This window comes from Pungitius pungitius, chromosome 1 (genome assembly GCF_949316345.1).
Source record: "Pungitius pungitius chromosome 1, fPunPun2.1, whole genome shotgun sequence".
NCBI lineage: Eukaryota > Metazoa > Chordata > Actinopteri > Perciformes > Gasterosteidae > Pungitius > Pungitius pungitius.
The window spans coordinates 13,787,691-13,811,621 of record NC_084900.1 but is presented as its reverse complement, the minus strand read 5'-3'; the positions used below and the strand labels follow the sequence as shown (position 1 = coordinate 13,811,621).

The following is a 23,931-nucleotide window of genomic DNA, read 5'->3' as shown; positions in this document are numbered from 1 at the left end:
TGCTCCTCTCTCAGGGTTCCATCATTAGCAGCCCTCGTCCACACCAGCAGCGCCCCCTGCATGCCGGAGGTCTGTCCTACAGCCCCATGATGGTCCCTTCCTCTCCAGCAGCCTATCGGCCGCACCGCCCTACTCAGAGCCCCGGTACAGGGTTGGGGGGTGGGCCGGGGCTCTGTCACAACCAGGGGGGGATCGCCACCTCCCCCCTCGTGAGCGGGGGAGGGGGTGGGGGAGGAGGAGGGATGGTAGGTGGGGGGGGGGCAACTGGCGGCGGGCTGCTGGGGAACTTATTTGGCAGCCGCAGAGGCAAGTGTCCTGGTCCCCTGACGATGACGTCACCGACTCCTCAGAGTCCACCGAGTCCCCTGATGATATCGTCGCCCCCCCACTACCCCGCCCCTGCGCCTCCCATCGCCCACCCATCCTCCCCTTCCCCATGCCCCGCCACATCGCCCAACCCCGTCCAGCTGGACTCAGGAGGGGGGCCGTCCAAGCTGCAGGCGCTGCACGCTCAGTATTGCCACAGCAGCAGTGGAGGAGGCGGAGCCAGTGTTACCGGGCAGCAGCAGCAGCAGCAGACGCCGCCCCCACCCTACCACCACCATCACCGCTACCACATGCAGAGCGTGCCGCAGCACCACGCCCTCGCGCACAGATTCTCTGCCCCCCGGCGGCCAGGCCCGTCCAGCTGCGTTTCCTCTCATGCCCAGCAGCATCAGAGGCTGCAACATGGCGTCGGCCAGCACCCGCGCTACAACCTGGGCTTCATCACGCCGCCGCCACTCTCCCCGCACTCCCCCGTCACCCCGACCACCCCGCACGGACTCTACCATTCGCACCCCGCGGTGGGGAGGCCGGGGGGAGGCGGCAAGCTGCCACTGACCATTTCGCACTCGCAGCCCCACCCCCACGCGCACACGCACTCCCACAACCACGCCGTGCACGCACACTCCCCGCTCAGCCCCTCCCCCTCTGCCTCCCCCTCCACGCACTTCATCTTCTCCACCCCGCCTCCCCAGACGCCGTCGGCTCGCCTCCTCCCCCAGACGCCAACGCAGCCCTACGCGCCACAGTACACGGCAATCTCCTCCATCCCGCCTCCGCCGCCGCACTCCCCGCTTCCTCCGCCGTTGAACCCCGCGCTCTCCCTTCACCCGGGGGCGGTGCCGGGGCAAGGGGCGGGTCCCAAGTCAAAGCCGGTCAGCCGGATCAGCACGGTCGTGTGAGGAGGCGGAGGCCGAGGACGCTGGCCCGCCTACCCGCAGTGAGCCACCGGGGGGCGGTAGTGAGGAGGAGGAGACGAGGAGGAGAAGTCTACCAACACGGCCGCCTATCGAGGAAGAGAATACGGAGAGAGGGGAAGAGGAAGCTACTCAGCCTGTGTTACTTTCACATCAACTTCCCCCGCAGGTAGAGAGACTCTCACACACGCCTGCACCAAGGAAACCTCCTCCATGCTCCCGTCCATGTTCCCTTCCATGCTCCCTTCCTAGTGCCCTTCCTAGTGCCCTTCGAAGGCGTTGGTGTCGAGTGAGTGTTGAGTTTGTGAGACGCAAAGGGTTAGCGCCCGATGCTACCGCTACGTATCGCTCGAAGGGACCATCCAGGTGACTGACAGCCTGCGATTTGTTCCTTTCACTCCAAAAAAAGGAAAATCACACCAGTCTTGCATCACTCAGTTTTTTTTGGCACACACACACAAAAAAAAAGCACTCGTGCCACTTTTGTTGGTTGTCGACAAATTACAAGCCATGAGGCCGTCGGTGGAGTAGTTTGTGTGTCTTAGACAGGCGTGCATGACCTGTGCAATAGCTAATGAGTGTGTCTGTGGTTAGAAGCCCTGGATGCAAGGGGGAGGGAGCTGTTGTAATTTGAATGACCCAATCCAGCATTTGATCATTAAAAAAAGTCCATTAGTGGAAGAGCTTCCTTTCTACAATAAACGTTTTTTAAAACTTCAAATAAGCCATCGTAACAAAAAGGAATGACAGGTGTATTTCTACCTTTGGTGTTTTCCAAAGAGGACTCAAAGCCTTGTTTGTCGCTCACGAGGTTTCAGCAGGCGCCACACGGTCGGATCGGACGGGAGACTTTTGACAATTTACCCAAATCTTTAATCTCTTGAAAGGGGGAGTCCTTGGAGTCCGATGTTCCAGTGCATCTGAAAGCATAAACCAGAATGAATCATTTTAAGCCTCGTTCTGCTCCATAATGTCACCGTTCATGTTGCCGGGAAATTAGATTAAGAAGAAAGGTGTCAAACAGGGTGCAGTCTGAGAAACGCTGGAAATATTAGAGAATGAACTGGGTGGGAAACCTAAATAATTATATTCACTATAAAATCTAAATATCATCATCCAGATGTAATGAACATAAGCCTGAGGAAAGACATCAACGTGTGTCCTCAGAAAGAAAAGAAAACTCATCATCTACAAATCACAATTATCAAAAATGAATCAGAACAATGAGAATATCAAATCAAATTAAAGATGTCTGAAGATCAGCTGGTGAATTGTAAAGTTTAAACTACTCTCTGCATCCACACACAATGAGCATGTAAGTCTACAAAAGCATTTATTTCAGCTGCTGACGCACTTGTTTGGCTCAGAATTAATTTCCCACCTTGTCATTGACACATTTCCTGTTACTGCTCGGGTTCAAAGTAAAGAATCAGTTGCCTTCAGACGGAAGGATGGTACAAAATCTACATTCTGATTCACCGCCTCGGAACATAAAGACAAAGCAGAGGACCCAGGCCTTCGTCTACCTCGTCCTCCAGCAAAAGAACCCGAGAAACCGGACCGGAGAGCTCGCCGCGTCCCTCCGCACGCCGTCCTCCACCCAGCTCATTACGACGCATTATTCCTGCCAAGCCAGTGTTAAAGTGTACGTTTTTGCTTTTTCTCCATGTGATGGGCAGAACGTTCTTACCAGGCATTTGTACTTTTTTGACCAGAAAGGAAACCTCTCAGTGCTCGTTGCACATTTACCAGCGTTTCACCGGTGGATCATGGGAAATCCCTCCGATGTTCTGAATGAAAACACTGACGTTGTGGTTCTTTAGTTTCGCCGTGTTACGTAGATATGAACTGTACAGTGTGTTCTGTATTCCGACCGTCTGCTGAGGTTCAGGATCTGCTTGAAATAACAAAACGTATGCTCTAAAAAAACAACGTTTATCAGGGTTCTTCAGGCTTTAAATGTTTATTAATTGATCACTTGGAGTTCCTCAGGGAACCGTCCTGGGTCCCCTTTTGTTTTCAATCTGAAGAACCCCTTTGAATTTTTAGAGTGTTCTGATATTATTATCAATATTGTTGTGTGACAAGCTTCTACTAACATAACGTACTCCTTGGGCTGTTTTTGTATTCTTAGCATTTTTTATTTTGTTATGTGCTTACAAGTGTGAGATTATTTTGTTTTTTCCTAATTTGGGCATTTTAGAAGGTACTAAAACCTTTTTTTAACTTTTCAATATGTCTACAACAAAAAAAACAGAAGGTTCTGTGACCAACATACAATTAATATCTGTGATAATTACTTTCATTCACCCCAACATTTGTTTGTTTGTTTTGCAAACACAAACTCTGAATCATTGCGAAGCCTCTCGCCGACCTTCAATGGAGACGATGCTACCAAACAACATTTATTTATTCTGAAATAAAGGATATAAGCTGACTGTTTGGACCCCAACACCCATCGGCAGAAACACTTTCACTATCACCAAATCTATCCCAGATCAAAACGAGTCACACATTAACCACTAAGCCAAAGGTCTCTGGGAGCACTGGAGCAAACCCACCTCGCATGGGACCATGGGCCTTCCACCTTCTCCCACCTTGTTCCAACTGCTTCCCCCTCGTTCCCTCTCTTTCAAACTCACACAGGACCACGGGCCTTCCACCTTGTTCCACCTCATTCCACCTCATTCCACCTCACACAGGACCACGGGCCTTCCACCTTGTTCCACCTCATTCCACCTTGTTCCACCTTGTTCCACCTCCTTCCCCTTCACAAAGGGCCACGGGCCCTCCACCTTGTTCCACCTCATTCCACCTTGTTCCACCTCCTTCCAACTCGTTCCACCTCACACAGGACCGCGGGCCTTCCACCTTGTTCCACCTCATTCCACCTTGTTCCACCTCCTTCCACCTCATTCCACCTCACACAGGACCACGGGTCTTCCACCTTGTTCCACCTTATTCCACCTTGTTCCACCTCCTTCCACCTCACACAGGACCACGGGTCTTCCACCTTGTTCCACCTCATTCCACCTTGTTCAACTGCGTGTTCGAGTCCAGTCAAGCACACGCTCGCTGAAGGTCCCACTTTAAAGCAACAACAAAGTGTTCCTCACATTACTGGTGAATCCATTTGTTTCCTTCCTTCGGTTTCAGTGTCGATCTGTTGATGGATGAACCCGTCAGAATTCATGTTTATAAGGAGACCTGTCTGCTCTTTTTCAACTCCTTATTGAGTTAGACCTGATTGGGGCAGAGTCCCTGCAGCAGGATTATCTGAAGAAAAACATCTTTCTGGCCTCGTTCTTGTGCTCTTAGACAGACTTTTTGAAGTGAACCGATATTTATTGTTGTTTTCTATTCAGGAAACCATCTTATGAATGTTTTAAATGTTAATTTAAGGAATGAGCAATGCCCTTGTTTGCTATTTTTTTTTATCTCCCCAACATCAAGCTTAGAGGAACATTTCCTTTGTGGGATCAGCTGCTGCACGTCTCTGCCAGGAGACGTTTCTGATTGAAATAGAAATTAGTGGCTGAAAAGAAGGAAGGAAACGATCTAGCATGTGATGCACGGTTCAGTGATGATCGGTACTATTGCTACTGGGCCTGCTTCTCTAAATGCTCGGTTTAAATATGTTTTTCTGGGCCTATCGGTTTGCATGTGGTATTTATTACAGTATCTGCACTGAATGAACTGTATTATAAACATGAATGTACATAGCCATCGTTATGTGAACAGTAACAATGCGAGTACTTGTGCTGCGTGGGGGGGGCTGTCGGTCTCTGGATCGGTTCGACGCCACAAACTGAAGATCTGGAGGCTTTGTCTTTTTTTTTTTAAACAGATCTGCCCTGAAAGAAAAAGAAAGCACACCAGATCTCGAGTGAAGTTAAAAATGCCGTGTTCTTCTGTTCCAGTGCAAAGGCGGCGTGTGTGTGTGTGTTTGTTAGTCTGTGCGAGAGGCGACTTTGGACCTGCGTCCGACACTACGGGCCGTTTTGTGGAAAACAAACATTTCCTGTTTATAATGTAGAGCAAAGAGAGACTGGAATAGTCCTTGTAAAGATGTACGAGTACAGTGTCAAATATGTGTCAACAGAGACAACATTATTTTAAAAATTGAGTAATGAAAACTTTTAGCTGTGTATGTAAATATATATTACTTGTACTTTGTTTTTGAAATTGCAGAGACATGGAAAGGAAAGTGGAAATATTTATTGCTCTAAAGATATAAAAAATCTGTTCATGTCGATGGAAACACGTGTCCTGTTTTGTTTGGCTTGCACACACACACACATACATGTTACCTGAACATTATACTGGGAGGAAGATGATGATGATGATGATGATGATGATGATGATGATGTTCAGAAAATGATTCTCATGAAATTAAGCAGTTCGCAATGAACCATAAGTTGAAAGGTTTAGGTTAGCTTAGCATAAAGAAGAAAACAGCTAGCCTGTCTCAGTTAAACATTTTAATTTCATCCAGCAATATCTCAGCGGTTTTGTTTGGACATTTTAAACATGAAATATCAGACAAAAGGAACCTCACACACAGGCGGAAGGTGTGTGACATTCTTTCCATTCAGAGAGGAAGTTGGATAAAGGATACATTCATGTTGTCAAAATGACAAACAAATATCCAGCAACACTCACAATAGAAACCTTTATATGTCATAATCCAGCCCTCAATTCTACACATTAAGAAGTTACAATGCACACATTCATTGTTAGGTATTGGTAGATCCAAATACTTTATTTTTTATCGCTCCCATTTTATCAATATTCTCTCATTCATGCTTTGTTTTGACGATAAATCACTCCTTCTAATTGCATACAAGTTTCAGCAAAAACTTCAGCCGTTTTATTTTGTCTTTTTTTCCGATTGACCCGGAAGTGCATTGTCAAACTACGGAACGTGTTGCAGCAGCTAATTCACAAAGTTCCTAAATGTGGTGAGTCAAGGTCGATATAAAACATATATTCTGGGATGTTATCATCATCAGAGTCAATTAAGGTGTTTAAAAAAAACTGCCTCCGAGTAAAACCATTCGTAGAATCTGCAATTCAAATGTTAAAGAGAATATTAAAGGGAGCAAACCGAGTTCAGTTAGCTTGTCTCTTCAGCTACAGCCTAGCGTCCTTAGCTGCAGCTAGCTTTCTATACGGTTACACTGCTACTGATGCTAACATTAGCTAGCCGTTGGTAACTGAGAAACGCGCTTATGTCAGTAGCGGGCTAGCTTAGCTACCACTGCTTCCGTTAGATCGATGTGTGAGCTTTAATCGTTTCCGACTATTAGCCGTTAGCAATTAGCTGTTAGCAATTAGCAGTTAGCTGTTAGCTGTTATATTAGCACTCGGCTGCCTTCAAAGGTTCTGCTAACATTAGTGTTTTATAAATGTGTCACAAAAGTCACATCATGTAACTTATCTGTTGATTTTTTTTAAAACAAATTCAAGTCGAAGGAAAGGTCCTGTAAAGAATGTATGAAAGTGTAATCAACTTTTTCTATTCCATTATTGTCGTATATATACGAAAATAATGATGTTTCTAAAGCTAGCATGTCATGTGTCTTTATTTAATCTATTATTATACTTTCTTGTTGTTTTTACTTTACTTTATACTTTCTTGAGTATATATATTTCATGAATTAAACTGTTTCGAATCTTAAATGAGCTTATGTAGCTTTAAATAAATTAGTTTATTGAACATATTGTTTACATATAACGTTTTTTTTATTATTTTAGGTTTGTTATGTATGTTTTTATGACATAAATAAATGAAAATGTTAATATAAATAAAGTACAATCAGTAAGTATAAAAAGTAAAAGTGCGAATGGAGAGAAATATTCCCATCACACATTATTCTAAAGCATTACATTATTGTGCTTTGATCACTTGAGAAACATTTGAGGTTCAACGTAATCCACCTGGAGCCAGTTTTTGATACTATTCATTGTCAGGAGTATGTTAGTACTCTTAATAGTTCTTCATCACATCATAAACATCATGTTTTAATGTCCTTGAACACACCATGTGCTTTTTAACACACCATGTAAACAGACATTTTTCGTTACATATTATTGCAACAATCAATTAAATGCTTTTGTGGTGCTTTTCGATCATAACGAGCTCCTCTCCTGTTTCAGAGCGTCCTCCTGCTGCTTCGGCTGCCCGGTAGAAACGAGCCATGGCCGATCCAGAGCTTCTGCTGGACTCCAGTATTCGGATGTGGGTGGTTTTGCCCATCGTCTTCATCACCTTCTTTGTGGGCATCATCCGCCACTACGTCACCCAGCTGCTGCACAGCGACAAGAAGGTCGACCTGGAGCAGGTTTCTGACAGGTGAGGTGTGTGTGTGTATATACATTTATATATATATATTATATATTATTATCGCGGAAACAAAACTTAAGTGGTCCGTTTGCCCCCCATCCCCGTTATGTTTGATCCGTGGAGTTCTTCCTCTTCTCAGATCTTGTGTTTGTTTTAGTTCTGATGCAAAAAGCTCCCTCCATCTTGATGTAACTTTTTTTAGCGGCTGTTTCATATGCGCGTTAATAACACATGGTGTAATATATAAATATATATCATTATATGACCAGAGAATGATGAAATACAGCCGCATGTCACACAACATGATCCATGATTCGCAACATACAATCCCAACAGGATGTCTACATGAAAGTTAGTGAGCATGTAACCATGGCAACGCTGGACCGAGTTGCTTGTTACCCACTGATTTGAGGTTGTGTTGTTGTTTGTGTTCAGTCAGGTTCTCCTACGCAGCCGCATCCTGCGAGAGAACGGGAAGTACATCCCCCGACATGTGAGAGCCTTGTTTTTAAAGCTTCAATTGGGGGGGCTGTGGGAGGGCTGTACTTGTATTTTAAACAAATACTAATAAGAGAAGCAAGTTTCTGTTGTTTCAGAAAACAAAAGCAAGCAGATTTAGAAATGAATAAAACAAACTTGACAGTGACAAATAGCTTGTACATTTGATTACGTTCATTTTTTATTTGAATTACATTTCATTTGAATTGAATCGAGAGAAAAAAAAGAATCCCCATTAGAAATTGTTGCCGAGCAACCACATTACGCAGCGTAATAATGACTGATGATCTAAACTGATGTTTAAATGTGGGTGAAGTGAGAAGAATTGATCGTTTCAGTCGTTCGCCATGAGGAAACATTTCTTCAACGACGCCGAGACGGGATTCTTCAAGAAGGTGAAGAGGAAGGTCGTCGCCAAAAACCCGATGACAGGTGTGAACATAGTTCTGTCCTTCACAGGTCCGAGCAGCACTGTAGAAAACATGATGAAATAGACTGTGATCATTACTTCAAGGTTCTGCTCCTTCAGAGGTTTGCATTTTAAAAAGCTTTTATTTAAAACTATTTCCAGAAACCTTGCAACATTCTGATGTCTTTTACTCTATTTTAATAATTCCAAATTTAAGGGTCATAAAAAACAATTAAAATAACAATGAAATAAAATCTCGTATTTTTATGGATTTAAAACCCTTTAAAGCTGTGTAATAACGTGCTTAGAGTCAAACGGATCCTCTTCTGTCTCTAATATCGTTATCGACAGACACCAGCATGCTCACGGACATGATGAAGGGAAACCTCACCAATGTCCTGCCCATGATCGTGATTGGCGGATGGATCAATTGGGCTTTCTCTGGATTCGTCATAAGTGAGTTGACAGTGATGTCGCACTCATTCTGTCCACCGGGGGGCGACAGTGCTGCAATATATATATATATATATATATATATATATATATATATATACACTCACCGGCCACTTTATTAGGTACCCCATGCTAGTAACGGGTTGGACCCCCTTTTGCCTTCAGAACTGCCTCAATTCTTCGTGGCATAGATTCAACAAGGTGCTGGAAGCATTCCTCAGGGAGTTTGGTCCATATTGACATGATGGCATCACACAGTTGCCGCAGATTTGTCGGCTGCACATCCATGATGCGAATCTCCCGTTCCACCACATCCCAAAGATGCTCTATTGGATTGAGATCTGGTGATTGTGGAGGCCATTTGAGTACAGCGAACTCATTGTCATGTTCAAGAAACCAGTCTGAGATGATTCCAGCTTTATGACATGGCGCTTTATCCTGCTGAAAGTAGCCATCAGAAGTTGGGTACATTGTGGTCATAAAGGGATGGACATGGTCAGCAACAATACTCAGGTAGGCTGTGGCGTTGCAACGATGCTCAATTGGTACCAAGGGGCCCAAAGAGTGCCAAGAAAATATTCCCCACACCATGACACCACCACCACCAGCCTGAACCGTTGATACAAGGCAGGATGGATCCATGCTTTCATGTTGTAGACGCCAAATTCTGACCCTACCATCCGAATGTCGCAGCAGAAATCGAGACTCATCAGACCAGGCAACGTTTTTCCAATCTTCTATTGTCCAATTTCGATGAGCTTGTGCAAATTGTAGCCTCAGTTTCCTGTTCTTAGCTGAAAGGAGTGGCACCCGGTGTGGTCTTCTTCTGCTGTAGCCCATCTGCCTCAAAGTTCGACGTACTGTGCGTTCAGAGATGCTCTTATGCCCACCTTGGTTGTAACGGGTGGTTATTTGAGTCACTGTTGCCCTTCTATCAGCTCGAACCAGTCTGGCCATTCTCCTCTGACCTCTGGCATCAACAAGGCATTTCCGCCCACAGAACTGCCGCTCACTGGATGTTTTTTCTTTTTCGGACCATTCTCTGTAAACCCTAGAGATGGTTGTGCGTGAAAATCCCAGTAGATTAGCAGTTTCTGAAATACTCAGACCAGCCCTTCTGGCACCAACAATCATGCCACGTTCAAAGTCACTCAAATCACCTTTCTTCCCCATACTGATGCTCGGTTTGAACTGCAGGAGATTGTCTTGACAATGTCTACATGCCTAAATGCACTGAGTTGCCGCCATGTGATTGGCTGCTTAGAAATTAAGTGTTAACGAGCAGTTGGACAGGTGTACCTAATAAAGTGGCCGGTGAGTGTATATAAAGGGTTTAAAGTATGAAAATGTCTCTTGTCTTTAGGATCAGAACTGAGGTGGTCAAAAAACATCAATGACAGTGGACAGTTTAATGATCTTAGTTTCATATGTTTGCTTTGTGCAGCTAAGGTTCCGTTCCCTCTGACTTTGAGGTTCAAGCCGATGTTGCAGAGAGGAATCGACCTGCTCTCACTCGACGCCTCCTGGTAAACAAACAAAAACACAACAACAGCAAACTAGATATTGATGGTGGTGAGTAACAGCGCATGTTTCCATTGGTTGGAAAACAGGGTGAGCTCTGCGTCCTGGTACTTCCTGAATGTGTTCGGCCTGAGGAGCATGTACAGCCTCATTCTGGGACAAGATAACGGTGAGGCTCCTCCCCCTTCATATTGTTACATGCATAGATCATTCATTTAATCAAAAGGGTTTCCTCATTTTAATATCACTCATGAACGTTTATGTGGTCGGATAAAAAACAGAACTTAATGTAGGAAATTGTTTAGATTTGTTTTTTAGCTAAATTTGTGTGTGTGTGTGTGTGTATATATAAAGTGATGCTCAAACCAGTAACTAAGAGAAAAATACTACACTTTATGAAAAACTAGTTTAAAAAGTTATGGTACACGTAAATGTCGTTATTTTGTCCTTCCAGCGCAAAGGGGGAGGAGTTATCTCATTGTCACATGACTGAATTTCCTTTGTTTTAAAGGTTCATTGATCGTCGGTCTGTTCACACATATATTAATTAATATTACACAGCTTCTTGGGAGGTCACCGTTGCTAAGCAACCCAATGAACATGTGATTGGTCTATTTTCTGGTAGCTGCTGACCAAACGCGGCTGATGCAGGACCAGATGACGGGCGCCGCCATGGCGATGCCCCCCGACCCCAACAAGGCTTTCAAGGTAACGCTCTCATGGTGCACTGACATTAAAATCAACAACACAAGAGTCCTTTGACTCCGTCAGATAAAGAATGATGTAACCAGCTGAACAATGAGGTCGCTGCTTTACTTTCTAAAGCACGGCCATGAGGAGACGTCACATGACTGTTTGTCTGTTGTCAGAGCGAGTGGGAGGCGCTGGAGATCGTGGAGCACAAGTGGGCTCTGGAGAACGTGGAGGAGGAGCTCATGTCCAGAGACCTGAACTTTGGGCGCACTTGAGGTCCTGGCTGAAGATGGGGGGGGGCCCGGAATACGCAAAACACCACGATCACTTTATTCATGTTCTGCCTTCAGATGTTGATTTAGTATAAGAAAACCACGACTGTAATGAATATATTTAAAGTTTTTACCAAACATCCTCTTCACCCATCCGGAGGGTTCTGTGTATTTGTACCGTGAGATTTTTCTAGAGCGCTCAATAACGCTCAATAAAAAGACTTTCAATGCAATAGCTTTATTTTGTGGTGAATATGGAGTATGAAATCAGCAGCTGGTTGCCGTGGTGACGAAGCGTAGAGATTAGTTCTTTTGCGGCTTTTTGTGCTTCAATTAATTTAAATTTGGATTAACGGTCCATTTTCAGAACAATGAAATCAGTGTTATTTCACATTGTGATAATGATTTTTATTCATATCAAAAGATTGAAAGTACAATAAAATATTTTCATCTGATATTTGACAGGAAGACCAAAGAAAAATCAGCCAAACTTTCCCTCCCGACCCGAAACAGCAATGATAATACATTTGTTACAATACAAAAATACTGTACACGGAGCTGCTTTTAAAATCAGCGAGATCTCGAAGACAAAACAAGCCGTGATACAAATCTTTACCCATAAATATGAAAAAATAAACATCGAGGTCCCACACCGGTCCAATCAAACGCAAGTCATGTGACGGCAGAAATTAACACAGGAGAAAAAACTAAAATGTACAAAGAAATGAATACAATTATTTTCCCTGGCAGCTTTGTTCAATATTAATTACCCACAATCCCCTGCAGCTGCTCCCGACAGTTTAAGTGAACTATTTAACAGCTTCTACTTTAATATTAGATGGCAATTTGACAGAAGCTTTGTATAACATTAATAATGATCAACTTATTTCAATGTTTTATTTCATTTAAATGATGCCTTAAATCATCTTTGTCTAACTGATGCTGAATGAATAACTGAATTCTAAAAAGGACTTTGAATAAATCACTAAAATATTGAAGTCATTTATTTGTATTCCTTTTTAAAAATCCAATTCTTCATTGAGGACAAACCTCTCGTTGCTTACTGGGTGCTCCTTGTGTTGCTGGAACGTTCTGAGGATCATAAAAGCTGATTAACTACCTGAGTGTCTCCATGTAGAGAAGACCAGCTGATCTGAGACCAGTGCTGCACAAAATAGGAGGAGAAGAAGAAGAAATCAGAGAAAGTTCAAGTCTTTGTGGAAAAAATAATTTAAGATAAATGACATAAAAAGTCCTGCCTGAAAGAAAACAAAAATCATCACTGAATTCCATTCAAACTAAGACCAAGTGATTTAGTCCGTCTCCATGGTAACGGAGGACGAGGAGGAGGAGGCGGCCAGCTCCGCTTCTTCCTCCTTGCAGGAGGTGATGTCGTTGGCTGCGGCGGGGCTCAGGCTGGGGGGGGGCAGGGTGGGCTTCCTGATCTGGTCTTGTCGATGGTAGAACAGGACGTAGGCGGCGTTGGTCTGAAGACAAACGTTTATGATCACATGGAAGATTGAACCTCTGAGATCACACAGTGTGTGTGTGTGTGTGTGTGTGTCTCTTTAGTCCAATGATGACTCACCACGATCTGGTCCTCCCGGGCGAAGGTCACCTTGCTGTCGTCGAAGTAGTACCACTGACCGTTGTCCTTGTTCTGCGCATAGCTGGTGTCTGGGCGGGGGGGGGGTGGGGGCAGAGAGACTATGAGCCCACACGACTGTGGAGAGGGGGGGGGGGGTCATAGTTAGGGGCAGGACTTACAGTGGCCGTCTCTGAGCCCTCCATAGTGATTGGACACAGCGATGAGGTCATAGCAGCTCGGAGGCTCCCCATTGGACAGACTCTTCCTCAGGAGGCACCCGGAGAAGTCCAGATCCCTGCAGCCCAACAACACACAGCGTGCTCAGGTAGTCGGACTCAGCCCAGTGTGTGTGTGTGTTTGTGTGTGTGTGTGTGTGTGTACCTGAGGGGGAAGTCCACGATGCTGTCTAGCTTCTCTCTGGTGAACTTCGTGTAGGAGAACCTCTTGAGGTGGATGATGAGGACCTCAGGCAGACACCAGAGGTCCAGCTTCTTGGTGGCCAGCTGGTGCTTCTTACACACAGGACAGTACCTGAACACACACACACACCTGTCTCATTGCTGCCACGTAGAGAAAATGCGTGTGTGTGTGTGTGTGTGTGTGTGTGTGTGTGTGTGTGTGTGTGTGTGTGTGTGTGTGTGCGCTACCATGGGTTCTCCTCCTCCAGTGTCTCCACAGTGGTGAAGAGCTCGATGCACTCCTGCAGCTGCACTGTGGTCTGCTGCTGAGGAACCTCCATGCTGCTGTGCTTCACGTACTTCTACTCAGGAAGAGGAGGTTCACAGACGGTCCATCATCTACAACATAGCTTTGGGACGGCTAAGATACATTGACACTGACCTCGGCCTCGTTCTCGTTGTAGAATCTCTTCTTCATGTCCGGGTCCCAGTCGATGGCCACGTAGGGCTGAGCTACACACACACATACACACACACACACACTTTCAAAGTGATTTATTCTAAGATGTTACGGTTCTTTGTTTCGCTCAGCTGCAAAATTTAGAGAACAAGATGACATTGTTGAATAATGAGTGTGTGTGTGTGTGTGTGTGTGTGTGTGTGTGTGTGTGTGTGCGGGCCTACAGCTGAAGGACACGGCGCTCCCCCCCTCCCCCGTCCCTCTCTCCGTGGTCCCGTTGGAGTTCACAGCCTGGATGGTGAACAGACTCCGCCTCCTTCGGCAACACGCCTTCCTCTTTGCCGGCTGCTCATTGGGCGGTGGGCTCGGGGAACACGCCTCTTCCTGCTTGTCGTCTTCTTTTTCTTCTTCTGTGGTGTCGCTTGGCGGATGAGGTTGGTCTGCCGGCGGCTCGTTGGATCCGCTCGCGTCCCCGCTGGGGTAACCCACGTCAGTGCAGCTGGTGGTGCTGGGGGGGCTGGTGGTGCTGGTGCTGATGGGCTCAGTCGGCCTCTTGGGCTCCGTATCACCGTCCACCAAAGTGGGTGGTGTGTGGTTGACGGCTGTCTCGTCTGATTGGCCGTTTGCCGGCGAGTCGCCGCACCAGCGTTGCGTTTGAGACGGCCCTGCTTTCTCAGCATCCTCCTGCTCCTCTAAAACACAGAAAGGAACCAATCAGAGGGAGACTGGCAGCTCACATGGGACCAGCAGGTAAACATTATCACACCGTACCGTCACTGATGCCGTTGGTCTGACTCTGATAGAGCTCCTCTTCCTCCTCTCCTTCCTCCTCTTCCTCCTCTTCCAACTCCTCAGAGGGATCGGGAGGTCGCACATAGCGCCTGCATGCACACGCACACACACACACTTTAGGTGAGAAGTGGTCATGCCGATGACTCACTTTGGTATATAAGCCTCTAGGTTTACAACCAGTAAACAGGAAGTGACCATGTGAGGACTGAGGACAGTAGAGACGATGTCCATCATTCACTAAATGAACATCATGCTGTATTGAAGAAGACTTGAAACTAGAGACTGAGACCATAAACTCATGTTTACAATGTTTACTGAGGGAATAAATCAAGAGAGAAGTAGAGTCATTTTCTCATAGACGTCTATGGGAGCAGAGGAGTCGCCCCCTGCTGGTCACTACACAGAATTACGCTTTAACACATGAAGTATAACGCTGAACTTATTGTCTGTGTGTGTGTGTGTGTGTGTGTCTCACGCCAGCCTCTGCAGGAACAGCGTGTAGAGCTCCTCCCGGCTGCAGCGGCCTCGCGGCACACGGAGCAGCAGGGGGTGTCCGAACAGGGACGTCCCATACGAGCTGCTCCCGGAGCCGTAGTCTCTGTAGTGGGATCGCTCCCTCAGGTAGAGCGCCAGCAGCACCTCCTCCCCCCGCGCCTCCTCCTCCTGCTGCTGCTCCAGCACGCTGAGCTCGTACCTGGACACGGGACGCGTTGGTCAGTCACACTGAAAGCAAAAGACCAAATAGGAGGGAGGGGGGGGGGTTCTTACACAAAGATGTCGTCTCGGTCCAGAATGCAGCTCAGACATTCATTGGAGTTGTAGATCTTATAGAAGCGGTGGTTGAAGACGTCAGCTACAACCATCTGGGAGACACACACAGTTAAAGGGGAAGTTCACCAGTGCTGCTACTCGACCCACAAACACCACAAACTACATGTCCCAGGATGCACTGCGACCAGCAGCAGAGTGAACGGTCCCTTCGGGACGGAAACATGACCTTTGACCTTTAAAGAAACATCTTATTTTATTCTTCACCAAAACAACCAATTCAATAGTTTAAATACGTTTATAGTAATAATACAATTTGGACTGTTTTTAGAATACATTTAAAAGAAGACTGACCTGTGATGAAGGAACGCCGGTCATCTCTGACAGAGCAGCACAGAGGTCCAAAACGGTTCCTGCTTTAGGAACCACGACGCGATGCTGCACACACACACACACACACACGTCACGCTCATGTTCCTCTGCACCTGGGAGCCGTGGGACTGGGTCTGCAGATGGTACCTGAGCCGGCTTGGCATGCGGGTCCAGAGACACAAAGAAGACCTCCATCACGCGCTCCTTGCTGACAGGAAGCGGGACGCTCAGGTAGCAGAAGGGGTCAAAGGTCACGGACACCTTGTGGCACTCCGGACAGACGAGCGTGGACTTGAAGAGGCCGTGAAACGTGTCGACGATCACAGAGTCGTTCCGTCGGCGGTGGTTACGCCACGCCTCCTCAGCCACTTCCTGTGTGACAGGAAGCGCACAAACACATAATGAGGGGCCACACTTTGAATACTGGGTCCATAGAGTGTGGGCCGAGCCTGTCACCTGGTCCGGTCGCCCCTCGGCGTCCCTCAGCTCGATGTACTCTTTGTTCTTGACCCGGTTGAGGTCCTCGTGGAGTCCGTCCAGCAGGAAGGACAGCAGCTCCTGGCTGTCGTGCTGCTGGTAGCCCAGGAACTGGGACGCAAAGTGGCCCACCTTCGTCTGCGCCCACACAGCAACACAACGCCCCGTTTTACCAGGTTACACGTGAACGCACCATCGCCACGCTAGCAGTTAACGCACACGCCATGAAGGAACCAGAAAGCGCTGACGCCGATTTACACGTCAGCAGGAACTATCTAAAGAATCCACGCGTACTTCGTTTTATTGACTCACAGCTACAATTAAAAGCTCATTTGTTAAAGAACTCCGTTTCGGAGTCCATCATGACGTTATTTTTTGCTCGGGCTCGTCGTTACCTTGAAGACGCGCGGCACCACCGAGTAATGCCTGCCGGACCACATCTGCTTGATGACGTCGGCGTAGGCCTCGGCGATCTCGCCCTTCATGCCCAGCGGGTTGGTGAAGTTCAGCTCCTCCAGGTAGGAGCTCAGCAGGAAGTACTCCGTCAGAGGTGGCGTGTTGCTCAGACACTAAGGAGACACCCAGTGGACCTGACACGACTGTTTCTAAATACGCCTTCTTGTCTGGACTTGTGTCCTTGTGTCCATTTACCCAGAATGCATCAGAGCAGACTTCCATTGTTGTGGGAGCTAAATATCCCACAATGCATTTCACCTCAGTAACAGGCAACAATGACAGAGGAGAATAAACACAACTATTATAAATGTCACTAGATTTAAGTCAAAGAATGTGATTTTAGGACTTTAGTTGTTTAAGCCACACTTGTGTGATCAGTTTGTCAACATTGAGCCAGTGTGTGCGTGTGTGTGTGTCTCACCTGCAGAGCAGAGTTCATGAAGCAGGTGTTGCCCAGGTTGGTGAGGCCACAGACCCCCGGCTGTCCTCGATACGAGTCCTGATCCTCCAGTGAGTTCCTCCTGAAGGTCCGGACCACAGAGTCAACGATGCAGAGTTTAATGACGTGATGAGTCATAGGGAGTAGAGTTATAGCAGGTTCATCTCTCTAGGTTACATTCATGAGAAAATATCTGGATTTATTTTACAGATGACATGTGAACATCAAAATAATGGAAACAGGTGAAAGAAAACACGGAGGAGGAACTTGAAACAGACGTATTAAAGACCAATGAGGAAGCATCTTCTTACATGATCTGAGGTCTGGAGCTGGGCCAGGTGCCGTCTGCATTCCTCGTCTCCATGATCACCGTCTGGCACACACACACACAAGTATTGATCCTCATACAACTTATTCATCATGTGATCACATGGTGATCATGTGATGCAGAGCCTCACCATGGCTGAGCTCAGACAGGCATCCAGCACGCTCACGTGCACGTTTCTCAGACGCTCACAGCTGCTGTCAGAACTCTTCATCCACAGACGGCACTCTGATCCCGGAGGCACTTTGAAGGCATCGCACATCGCCCTCTGGATGGAGACTACAGCGGGACGTCAGACCGCGTTTTTAAATCATGTTTAATAAAGAGTTTAAAGTTAAACAATTATTATTCATCTTCATAGCTACGTTTTACAGATTATCTGAACGCACCATGTTAACGGTATAGCATTAGCCTTCTAACACATGCACACACACACACACTCACGTATGCTGTCAGTGCGGCTGAACTGGGCCGTTATGACGTTCTCCATGTTGCTGTGGAGGCAGAGGAAGATCTCGACGGGGTAGACCTCCACCTTCAGAGTGCTGGGCAGGTCCACCACCTACACACACACACCCACACACAGTGAGTCGGACCGGGGGAGCACCCTGGGCTCTGATTGGCTGGTAGCCGTCAGTGGGGGTCACCTTGCGCTCCAGCGCCGGTTGCCCCTCCACGGCGCCGTACCAGCCCAGCAGGCGGTGCCAGGCGTCGGCCGGCACCAGCATGAAGTCCTCGTTCTCCACCAGGCGCTCCTTCAGGTGGAACGAGTCCAGGTCTGAGACAATGATACAAATAGTACGGTGTGTGAGGTCTGGATCCCGAGCGCTCTCTAAACACAACGTCAAGTCTCTTCAGGACATACAAACAGAGATGATGTGTGTTAGTGAATGATGAGGTTTCTGTCGGGTCTTCTTTTGAGCTGTAAACCTATTTTAATCTGCATTAATCTGCTTTTAGGGTAAAACCTGAAAGTCTTGTTTAAAAGGTGAACCTGTGCCTCTTGTGGACAGAATATGTATTACAACAACAAACAAAGATGCTCTTTAAGTCATTAACGCTTCCATCAGGCTGAGATGAGCTTCCTCTTCAAGCTCCACCGGATCTGTCAAGTGCTGCTTTTAGGGGAGGAAGGAAGACTGCTGATTGGGTGTCGCAGGTGATGACATCATGAGGCGTTCACTGACCCTCAAACAGCTCAGCGTTGTTGATCTGACCGGGAAAAGAAGACGAGTTCTGGTCTCCCGTCTCCACAAACTCCTTCCACTGCTCATACCAGCGCCGCTCCATCACGTACCTGCAGAGACACAACCAGACGCACAAAGAGACAGAGACACACACACACACACACACACACACACACAGACGTAAACAATCAATCACCAAAGTGAAATATTGGATTAAATGTCTTTACACACACAGCTCAAAGAATACATCACACTTGTCACCAGATTGTTGTTTAACTTTCTGTAAAGAACAACAGATGAATCAATAACGAAAGTCTGACGTCCGGTGGCGATGACATCATCATCACTCGACCCCTTCACTGACTGGGACAGAAGTGGGACTCAACAACGTTGGCATTGATGTGATGGTGTAAAAATGATATAATAAACATGTACACGTTCATGTTATAAAATCAATGAGCAGCTTTTTATCTATGTTTATGTAACGATGCCGTTTGATTCGTTTGCGACTTCATTAAATTCACCAGAATGTTTTCGTGTGGATTTACAAATGCTACTCGCTCATTGTCTCCTCATTTTCATGAATCTTTTTAGATTTTTGGTTACTTGCTGGTTCGTTAAATGTTAGATATTAGTCCCAAAATGTCCGTTAAAGTTTGCTAAATATCAAAGTGATGTTTGTGTTGTTGGGAAAAGCCCAAATAATCAGTTTGCTCTCACATGAGATAAAGTAAAGCTACTCATCCCGAACTCTAACAAGTATGGTCTCTCTGTGAAAAGGTATTTAACTGTGGATGTGGTTTATTGATTGTGATGATCAGTTCATAGAGGTTCAGCCTCGTATCCAGAATAAAGCCAGTTTGAACATTTGACCAAAACAAATCATGAGCTCCACTCCTTCACTGTTCAGACGGCTTCACACCTGGTTTAGGTTCGCTTCAGATATTGGACCAAAAGGATGAAGACCAGTGGCCTTTTCTAAGCAAAGTAAACAAACAATCAAACATAGAAGCTACAGACGTTGGCAGCCAGAAAATGAAACCAAATGGAGGCAAAACACCCTGCCCCGTCATCTTTCCACTTCCGACTCTACTGAAGCAGGGACGAACCAGCGTCGCGTTCAAAGTCTTGCTCCACTTGTACTTTCACAAACGGAATATTTCCCTTTGAGTGGAGACTAAACTCGTAACGTTAAACTAATTCTGCTTTTCGACATAAAAAGATTACACTGGTAGTGGAGTTATTTGGTATTATCATGGTAAACTGTTCTGAATACCCGTCTGTGAAACCTAAATAGATTAGGACTACACCTTGTGGAAAATATGAAGTTTACGAGCCAACCCTGAACGTGTCATCCGGCTGGTTGACAGGCTAACGTTAGCGTTAGCAGCGACGGCTAACAGCCAGTCCCAACGTCCGCCTGGTAAGAACGAGCTAACGCAGCAGCGGCGGGTAACGTCCAACGGTGAGCCGTTAAAAAGCCCCAGCAATCTCACATCAACACCGGAACGGCTCGACTCTGTCGTGGAGTCCGTTAATAACCGTTGAAACGTTAGCCGTGTGATGCTAACAGCTAGCCATGTCACTGTGTCTGCGAACTCTCACCAACTGTCCCCAGCGCGGAGCTCACACTCCCGCAGCAGAGACTCGATCTCCCGCCGCTGGGTCTCCAGGCCCGGAGGCTCGGCGGCAGAACAGCGGCTGTTGGCCGTCATGATGTTGGATCAATCAGTCATAAATGTCGGATCCGTTGGAATTATTAAAAAGAGCCAGGAGACGACGGACTGAAGTCGACCACCGCATTGGTCAAACCGATATACAGGGAAGCTACAACGAGCTGTGTTTGCGGAAGTAGGAAGTGGTTCACGCTTAGGCGATGACGACATCCGGTTGGGGGCCTCCGCTCACTTTATCTGTATCTGCGTTCTGTTTCTGCAGATTAATGATCATATGAAATATAAATAAATTATACACTGGGGTTGAATTCAATTAGTAAAAAAACGAATATATTACAATTACTAATAAGAATTTGTACATCTTTGGTAAACAACATACAAAAATAGTATACTAATACGATTATTACGATTATTCTAGTTATAAGAAAAATGATACAACCATTTTGAAAATTTAAAAAAGTGTTTATGCACGCTTAGAATAAATTAATAAATACGTTATGATTTTAATCATTTAAAAAACGGATAACATACATGGAGTCATTTGTCAATGACAATGAAATATGAATAATGTATACATCCATGGTGAAAAATGAATGGATGATCATTTTAATTATTACATATACATCCATGGTAATTAATGTATCATTCATTAATCTCATTTGCCAATAAATGTATTGAAATATTTATAATTTTGCTATTACACGTCTGTCATAAACGTGATTCTAAATATCGCGAGACTGTCCTACGTAGTTCTCGGCCGTTTCGCTCGTCTAATGGGGCTTCGGCTTACTGTCACGTGGTTGCTAAGGGAGTCGGGGGAAAAAGTTCCCGCGCTTGCTTCCGACGGACAAGCACAAGGCGTCATGGCGGAGGTGGAGATGGCGGACGCGGCAGACACGGGAGCCGAAGAGGCCTCCACCAAGAGCTCCGGTGGCCATCACGAGCTGCCCTGGGTGGAGAAGTACCGGCCGCTGAAGCTCAGTGACGTCATTGGGAACGAAGAGACGGTGAGCCGGCTCGAGGTGTTCGCACGCGAGGGGAACGTGCCCAACGTCATCATCGCAGGTCAGACCGGATGCACTTTATTTACTTCATTTTTGGTAATACCACACGTGTAGGAATACTTAACTAAAAGTATTTTTTTGATGTGTTCATCACTTTAATGTTGCAGCATAGGCTGGAATTGTATTATTGGTAGCTTCTGATAATACATAAAAGTATTTTATTTGCTTTGTCATATTCAAGTACGTTTATTCATTTATTAATGACCCATGATCTAATTTACAAGCATCATAGTGTGTACATGACCTGTTTCTAATAAAATACTTTCTACTTACTCACCATTTCTCACTTGGTTTTATTTACTATTAATAAAGTTAATATTCAAAGGTGTAGTTAGTGCAATAAAAACTATATTAGCAGAAAATGCTGAGTCTTTTTTTTACTTTAGTAAAACTACTGAACTGACAAAGAAAACAACATAATTGCAGTAACAATTTGAATCCAAAGTTCCACATTGTTCCTTATAATACTTAAATGACTCAAATTGTCATCAATTGCTCATTTCAAAGTTAATACACTGATGTATTGTATGCACATGGTAGAAAGCACCTGACTCCAGTGGTAGTAAAGATAAGTCCCCGTGAACCAGGTCCTCCAGGAACAGGGAAGACCACCAGCATCCTGTGCCTGGCCCGAGCGCTGCTGGGATCCTCCATGAAGGACGCCGTGCTGGAGCTCAACGCTTCCAACGAGAGGTGACCTTTGAATGAGAAACACACCCGGAAGTGGAGCGGGTCGTCGTGTGACATGCTGGCTGTGGTGAGTGTCATGTGACCTGTTGTGGTCCTCTACAGGGGGATCGACGTGGTGAGGAACAAGATCAAGATGTTCGCTCAGCAGAAAGTCACGCTGCCCAAAGGACGCCATAAGATCGTCATCCTGGACGAAGCCGACAGGTGAGACGGGTTTCTACAGTTTGGGGATGGAACCTCCGACCCTCTGAAGGGCTCCGGGATTTTCTCCATAGAGAATAATTCACCAGACAAACAAGAATATTTCAGAACGCATAAGAAGTAGAAAGAATGAAAGTCATGGCAGTGATGTCCTGGAAGTATGAAGGACAAATAGACAAAAACCAAAATCAGGGAAAGCATGAGACGCAACCTCGCTGTGGTCGTTCTTCTGAGGACACTGAATGTCTCCTTCAGCATGACTGACGGTGCCCAGCAGGCGCTGAGGAGGATCATGGAGATCTACTCCAAGACCACGCGCTTCGCCCTGGCCTGCAACGCCTCGGATAAGATCATCGAGCCCATCCAATCGCGCTGCGCCGTGCTGCGCTACTCCAAGCTGACGGACGGACAGGTGCTGGCGAGGCTGCAGGACGTCGTGGAGCAGGAGCGCCTGGCCGTGTCCGACGACGGGCTTGAAGCCGTCATCTTCACCGCGCAGGGAGACATGAGACAGGTGAGACCTGATCCTTCTCCACTGGCCTCCCATAAACCTGGTCCTTCTCCATTCACTTCCTGCTTCCTGTCCCTGCTGCTCTCCAGGCTCTGAACAACCTGCAGTCCACCAACTCCGGCTTCGGTTACGTCAACAGTGAAAACGTCTTCAAAGTGTGCGATGAGCCCCACCCGCTGCTGGTGAAAAGCATGCTGGGACATTGCGTAGAGGGCGACATCGAGCAGGCTTACAAGGTGGTGGAGCAGCTGTGGGCGCTGGGCTACTCTCCAGAGGACATCATCGGGAACATCTTCAGGGTCTGCAAGACCTACCAGATGGCTGAGTACCTCAAGCTGGACTTTATCAAGGTAAGGCACAGCTCCGCCCCCAGTAAGACGGCGCCCCCTGCTGCCAGCTGCCTGCATATTTAGTTACTTATTTGTTGCTCGTTTCAAACAAATGGTTTGCGTTTGTCTGTTCAAGAAAAAACAACAATAAATTGTCTTTTCAGTTACAGTAAAAAAGATAAAACTAAATAAGTTGCTTAAGGAATCCATAACATTTTCTCTCTAGAAGGGTAATATTGTGAAAAGAAGAATCACTGGGATTTTGGTTTATTCAGAAGGCTGCTCTTCCATTCTTTATGCCAATCCTGTGCTACTCTAGCAGTACTCTTTATGTGGATACTGTGCTACTCTGGCATTACTCTTTGCTAATCCTGTGCTACTCTAGTAGTGCCCTTGATGGTAACACTGGTACTCCATGTCCGTCCTGCAGGAGATTGGGTACACTCACATGCGTGTGGCTGAAGGAGTGAACTCTCTGCTGCAGATGGCTGGTCTGCTCGGTCGGCTCTGCAGTAAGACGGCGCCCCCTGCAGCCAGCTGACAGAGCTCAAAGCTCCGCCCCCTTCAGCCAGCTGCCTGTATATTTAGTTACTTATTTGTTGCTCGTTTCAAACAGATGGTTTGCGTTTGTCTGTTGAAGCAAAAACTACAATAAATCGTCTTTTCAGTGGTTTTTGTTGGTTGTCATAGTAACTGTATCCACATAACCAGAATCAGTTTGTTCTAAGTGGAAAAATGCATTCTGAGGTAAACACGGTATTTGTA

At 46.3% G+C, this 23,931-nt stretch overlaps 4 protein-coding genes across 9 annotated transcripts in view; 3 read left to right on the top strand and 1 right to left on the bottom strand.

Annotated features, from left to right (window-relative positions):
- Nucleotides 1-5,502, top strand: part of LOC119223181 (IQ motif and SEC7 domain-containing protein 1-like) — a 74,587-nt gene extending 69,085 nt beyond the window's left edge. For all 5 annotated transcript variants that reach the window (XM_062562099.1, XM_062562100.1, XM_062562101.1 and 2 more), the window contains one exon: nucleotides 15-5,502. In XM_062562099.1, the coding sequence (XP_062418083.1) occupies nucleotides 15-1,226 (1,212 nt within the window). In that variant the 3' untranslated portion in view covers nucleotides 1,227-5,502. The remainder of the gene's footprint in view (nucleotides 1-14) is intronic.
- A 592-nt stretch (nucleotides 5,503-6,094) lies between these two features.
- Nucleotides 6,095-12,173, top strand: zgc:86609 (ER membrane protein complex subunit 3-like). Its single transcript, XM_037479078.2, has 9 exons — nucleotides 6,095-6,202; nucleotides 7,401-7,596; nucleotides 8,023-8,080; nucleotides 8,424-8,517; nucleotides 8,846-8,950; nucleotides 10,392-10,473; nucleotides 10,558-10,637; nucleotides 11,094-11,176; nucleotides 11,338-12,173. Exons 2-9 carry the CDS (start codon nucleotides 7,442-7,444, stop codon nucleotides 11,434-11,436), a joined length of 756 nt encoding a protein of 251 aa, XP_037334975.1. The 5' UTR covers nucleotides 6,095-6,202; nucleotides 7,401-7,441; the 3' UTR covers nucleotides 11,437-12,173.
- A 200-nt stretch (nucleotides 12,174-12,373) lies between these two features.
- usp11 (ubiquitin specific peptidase 11) lies at nucleotides 12,374-20,557 on the bottom strand. 2 transcript variants are annotated; one of them, XM_037479077.2, is made up of 22 exons: nucleotides 20,301-20,557; nucleotides 18,696-18,805; nucleotides 18,156-18,286; nucleotides 17,953-18,070; nucleotides 17,642-17,787; nucleotides 17,495-17,556; nucleotides 17,166-17,265; nucleotides 16,684-16,857; nucleotides 16,268-16,426; nucleotides 15,959-16,183; nucleotides 15,794-15,877; nucleotides 15,440-15,534; nucleotides 15,353-15,365; nucleotides 15,147-15,310; nucleotides 14,651-14,760; nucleotides 14,104-14,571; nucleotides 13,862-13,932; nucleotides 13,669-13,781; nucleotides 13,403-13,552; nucleotides 13,201-13,316; nucleotides 13,022-13,110; nucleotides 12,374-12,920 (listed from the first exon to the last, which is right to left on the bottom strand). In XM_037479077.2, the coding sequence occupies exons 1-22, from the start codon at nucleotides 20,408-20,410 to the stop codon at nucleotides 12,747-12,749; spliced, it is 2,982 nt and encodes a 993-aa protein (XP_037334974.1). In that variant the 5' UTR covers nucleotides 20,411-20,557; the 3' UTR covers nucleotides 12,374-12,746. The 2 variants fall into 2 exon arrangements, with proteins under 2 accessions (XP_037334974.1, XP_037334973.1); XM_037479076.2 differs by having other exon boundaries at nucleotides 15,147-15,365.
- A 606-nt stretch (nucleotides 20,558-21,163) lies between these two features.
- On the top strand, nucleotides 21,164-23,839 carry rfc2 (replication factor C (activator 1) 2). Its single transcript, XM_037479245.2, has 6 exons — nucleotides 21,164-21,436; nucleotides 22,023-22,128; nucleotides 22,228-22,329; nucleotides 22,582-22,840; nucleotides 22,927-23,187; nucleotides 23,597-23,839. Exons 1-6 carry the CDS (start codon nucleotides 21,235-21,237, stop codon nucleotides 23,705-23,707), a joined length of 1,041 nt encoding a protein of 346 aa, XP_037335142.2. The 5' UTR covers nucleotides 21,164-21,234; the 3' UTR covers nucleotides 23,708-23,839.
- Nucleotides 23,840-23,931: the final 92 nt, after the last annotated feature.